Source organism: Bison bison, unplaced genomic scaffold (assembly GCF_000754665.1).
Source record: "Bison bison bison isolate TAMUID 2011002044 unplaced genomic scaffold, Bison_UMD1.0 scf7180017864236, whole genome shotgun sequence".
Classification (NCBI taxonomy): Eukaryota; Metazoa; Chordata; class Mammalia; order Artiodactyla; family Bovidae; genus Bison; species Bison bison.
Window position 1 is genome coordinate 8309661 of NW_011494808.1, and position 4978 is coordinate 8314638.

At 42.1% G+C, this 4978-nt stretch overlaps 1 protein-coding gene across 1 annotated transcript in view; it reads right to left on the reverse strand.

Annotated features, from left to right (window-relative positions):
• Positions 1-4978, reverse strand: part of UBE2E2 (ubiquitin-conjugating enzyme E2E 2) — a 315894-nt gene that overhangs the window by 302285 nt on the left and 8631 nt on the right. The window contains exon 2 of the mRNA XM_010846435.1: positions 2394-2444. Coding sequence (XP_010844737.1) covers positions 2394-2444 — 51 coding nt within the window. The remainder of the gene's footprint in view (positions 1-2393; positions 2445-4978) is intronic.

The following is a 4978-nucleotide window of genomic DNA, read 5'->3' on the forward strand; positions in this document are numbered from 1 at the left end:
AGGGGGCGTCGACGTGAGGGGCGGGGCACGCATGGCCGTGGACTTGAGGGGCGGGGCTCGCATGGCCCTGGACGTGTGGGACAGGGCCAGCAGGGAGCGTCTACGTGAGGGGCGGGGCCCGCATGGCCATCAAAGTGAGGGGTGGGGCCCACAGGGAGCGTCGACGTGAGGGGCAAGGCCCGCAGGGAGCGTCGACGTATGGGGCAGGGCCTGCATGGCCGTGGACGTGCGGGGTAGAGCCCGAAGGGAGCGTCGACGTAAGGGGCAGGGCTCGCTCGCAGGGCCGTGAGCGTGAGAAGGGCCCGCAGGGGGCGGCAGGACCCCCCACTTCCAGGCAGCCCAGCACAGAGGACCCTCTGCCACAGGGGAGCCACAAACATGAAGAGGGGCACGACCTTCGTCTCTGCCTGATCAGTCCATCAGCTATCTGGGGATCAATCAAAGAAGCTGCACTGGTAGTCCTTGTTCTGAAGCAATCTGAGCTATCCAGTCTTCACATGGATAAAAGGATTTCACTGCAAGTTTCCATAAGCCAGCAAATCCACCAAACAAGGTATCTTTCTACAATGTTATATGTCAGTATCTCAATAAAACGGGGGGGGGGGATACAACTGAGTAGGTTTCTTTCTTGAAACTGAGGGGCTAATTATATGTGACATCAACATTTTTTTAATGAAAAACTATTACAAATATTTTGCTTGCACAACCAGTACACTTTAACTAAGGCTCAATGAAAAACTAAAGCCCCAAATTTCCATAGTTAAGTGTTTCTTTTTTAGGCTAAACTATGATCTAACCATTTTAGTTAAGGAATAACCATTATGTAATTTTTTTCCTCAGAATTTTCAGTTTCCATGCACATTTATAATATATTGGTTTAATCTAAGTTAAATTATTATCTGTAACAAGTCAAAGCTAAATTAGAGTAATGCACCAGGAAATAATATATCTGATAGCAAAACTGCAAACTCTAATCATTGCATATTATACGTGGATTACATTCATCAAAAATGAGCCCTAAACAAGCTCATTAAAACAAAGCAATTAGTTTATTTTGCCAATAATCTGTTTTCAGAGTTTAAGCAAGTGTATAAACTAAGTTCACATATTTACCATTTCAGTTGTTTGTAAAAAGGTAACAGAAGTACGTGGTAAAACACTATTTTTTTTTTAAGATTCAAACATTAAAACAAATACTACCCTACGAAACAAGAGACTTTAAGTTTAATTCAAACTGAATTTTTTCCACAAATCAATCCATTTACACGAACTGGCCACCAAAGCTTAAACAAAATGTGACATCTGAAACAGCTCTGATGTAACAGCCTAATTGTGACAAAAACACCTGACTACTCAACAGCTTTTCCTAACCAAGAATTATTTGTTCTGGTTGAGTGAAATATTCTTTGATCATTATTACTACAAGTTTATATACTCTATGTGACTCTCACGTAAAGAACTATAATAAATTCACTACAAACATTAAGTCTTACTAGAATTTTTCCTACACAAAAACGGCTGTCAATTAGCCATATAGCCACCTACAAATTTTTCACTTCCATTAATACCCAGAGCTGTTACTTTGCTTTCATATTAAAATAAGTTCAGTAAAATCAGAAATCATACCAACAATGTACTCAGTATTGAAGCTCGTCCTCTCACCTCTGACGCGCAGCGCTACCAACTTTAACTACAAAACTCTGCACTGGCTTGGTTCCAACACTGAACTGACATCAGAATACAAACAAATGTCTTCAAGTAGTCAAACAGCCATCTTCCAACTACTGTGCCAGATCCGAGATACAGCAGAAGCTAACTTCCCTCCTCTGTGTACATCATTAATCAACTCCAAGCAAGCACTTTAACTTCCCATCAGTAAACTCCAACTAGAAAATTGAGGGTATGTGGTCATAATGGAGAGAGTGTTTTAAACTTAACCTCACTGCCTCCAATCACCACAACCCAGGACTATAAGAAATAACGTAAACCACGAAGAAACACTGTTTAATGTTCCAGCACTTCTAAAATCAATTTTCAGCAAGATAACAACTGAATAAATTATCAAACAGCAAATATTTTAGCCACAGTATTACTCTATCATGAAAGAAATCAGTTAAAACTCCAACACCTCTTCCACCAAAAGATCACTGTATGTGTTACCCTATAATTCCATTATCTTACTGTTATTGCATTACTCTTTTTTTGGCAACTCCATCTACCACGACAAACAGACTCGTGAAGATTCCATTCTGCGTGGAGACCACCACAACCACTGTCTTCACAGTCACTTAAGTCCAAAACGCAACCATGTTTTCAGTTGACACATCAGACCAACAGTTCAGTTACACCTTCTGCAAAAGATACAAATAAATAAAAATCCATTAAGTACTTACCTACAGTTGGGAGGTGGGTCCAATGTAATTTCTGCAAGTTCCTTCTGAATTCTTGAAAATAAAGACAAAGAAAGTTACATTAAAATGTCTCTACTCTTTTAATATTCCATTAAGTTTTACACTTTTACACTAATTTTTACTATTTGTGTGCTTTTAATTTGAAATACTACCATTGTATAAATCATCATACACAGTACCAATAAAGTAGCGATTTCTGCTGGTTTCCACAATGCATCTACAAAGAGTTAGGAGACCAGCCACTATCTGTGCCTCCATCTCTAACCAACAGCATGACTTAAATCAAAACTTTAAGCCACTGTTGTGCTGTGCTGTGCTGAGTTGTTCAGTCATGTCTAACTCTTTGCAACCCCACACACTATAGCCCAACAGGTTCCTCTGTCCATGGGATTCTCCAGGCAAGAATACTGGAGTGGGTGGCCATGCCCTTCTCCAGGGGATCTTCTCAACCCAGGAATGGAACCAGGGTCTTCTGCATTTCAGGCGGATTCTATACCAGCTGGGCTTCCAGGGAAACTCAAACCACTGCTAACACTAAGCATACGCTTTCTGCAAAGAGGAAATAAAAGAATTTTTATTTTAAAAACCTGTTTTTACCCTCATGTGTTATTTTCATCTTTTATTTTTTACTTCACCTAACCACCTATATGAGCTTCCCTGGTGACTCAGTGGTAAAGAATCCACCTGCCAACGCAGGAGACGTGGATTTGATTCTGGGCTAGGACAATCCCCTGGAGAAAGAAATGGCAACACACTCCAGTACCCTTCCCCGAATGAAATTTCTGGTACAGATATAACTATCGCTTTTCTAAGTCGTGTGACTCAAGGTGGGCAAGATGTTAGGAAATAGTTGTTGTTTGTTGTTCACTGGTTAAGTCCTATTGGACTCTTTTCGACTGCATGGACGGCAGCACGCCAGGCCTCCCTGTCCTTCTCAGTCTCCCGGAGTGTGCTCAAACTCATGTCCATCGAGTCGGTGATACCAGCCAACTATCTCATCCTCTGTCGTCCCCTTCTCCTCCCACCTTCAATCTTTCCCAGCATCGGGGTCTTTTCCAATGAGTGGGTTCTTTGCAGCAGGTGGGCAAAGTATTGGAGCTTCAGCACCAGTCCTTCCAGTGAATATTCAGGATTGCTTTCCTTTATGATTGACTGGTTTGATCTTCTTATAGTCCAAGGGACTCTCCAGAGTTTTCACCAGCACCACAGTTCAAAAAGCATCAACTCTTCGGCGTTCAGCCTTCTTTACCCTCCAATTCTCACATCGATACATAGACCAAGACTAACAAATCTAATGCCCAAAATAAAAAACCTATTAATTCCGCTGTCCCACTGAGACTTCGGAGATTCTACAGTGTGTTCATGTGCACTTAAAGTACATACAGCACAGAACTAAATAAGAGAAGTCTCAAATATCTGATACAGAACACCCTCTGTGGATTTCACACAAAAGTATAAATAGAACAGGCACTTTAAAGCAAAACAGGTTAAGTCCAGGTTAAAGGCCGCAAACTGAGAGCACACACATTCACCTCCACTCCTTCAGCACCCCAGGGTGACGGCGGGGGCACAGATACAGAAAGCGCGACGAGGAGTAAAAGACAAAGAACGGGGGTGGACACCACTGGTGGAGAAACTTCACTGAATTTGGAAGACAAAGTGCATGGTATAAATCAAACCATATACCAGGTTGAGATGGTCCAGAGGGCATAGAGCATATAAGGGTATAATAAAGATATGCTACTCTCGGGAGGAAAACAGAAGTCCCACAAGAGAAACAACTCGGTAAGAAAATCACAGAGCGAACAGGGACGAAACTAAAACAGAAAATACTTTTAATCAAGTAACAGATACTTGCTTGGGATAAAAAGGAGGTATTTGCCTAAATGCTATGATTCACTGTGTAGCATTAAGATCCTAGTTCAGTTGCTCAGTCATGTCCGACTCTTTGGACCCCATGGACTGCAGCACGCCAGGCTTCCCTATCAATCACCAACTCCCAGAGCTTGCTCAAACTCATGTCCATCAAGTTGGTGATGCCATCCAACCATCTCATCCTCTGTCATCCCCTTCTCCTCCTCCCCTCAATCTTTCACATCATCAGGGTCTTTTCCAATGAGTCAGTTCTTCACAGCAGGTGGCCAAAGGATTGGAGTTTCAGCTTCCACATCAGTCCTTCCAATGACTATTCAGGACTGATTTTCTTTAGGATGGACTGGTTTGATCTCCTTACTCTCCAAGGCACTCTCAAGAGTCCTCTCCAACACCACAGTTCAAAAGCATCAATTCTTCAGCAGTAAGTTTTTTTTATAGTCCAACTCTCACATCCATACGTGACTACTAGAAAAACCATAGCTTTGACTAGACGGACCTTTGTCAGCAAAGTAACGTCTCTGTTTTTCAATAAGCTGTCTAGGTTGGTAATAGCTTTTCTTCCAAGGAACAAGCATCTTTTAATTTCATGGCTGTAGTCACCATCTGCAGTGATTTTGGAGGCCAAAAAAATAAAGTCAGCCACTGTTTCCCCATGTATTTGCCATGAAGTAATGGAACCAGATGCCATGATC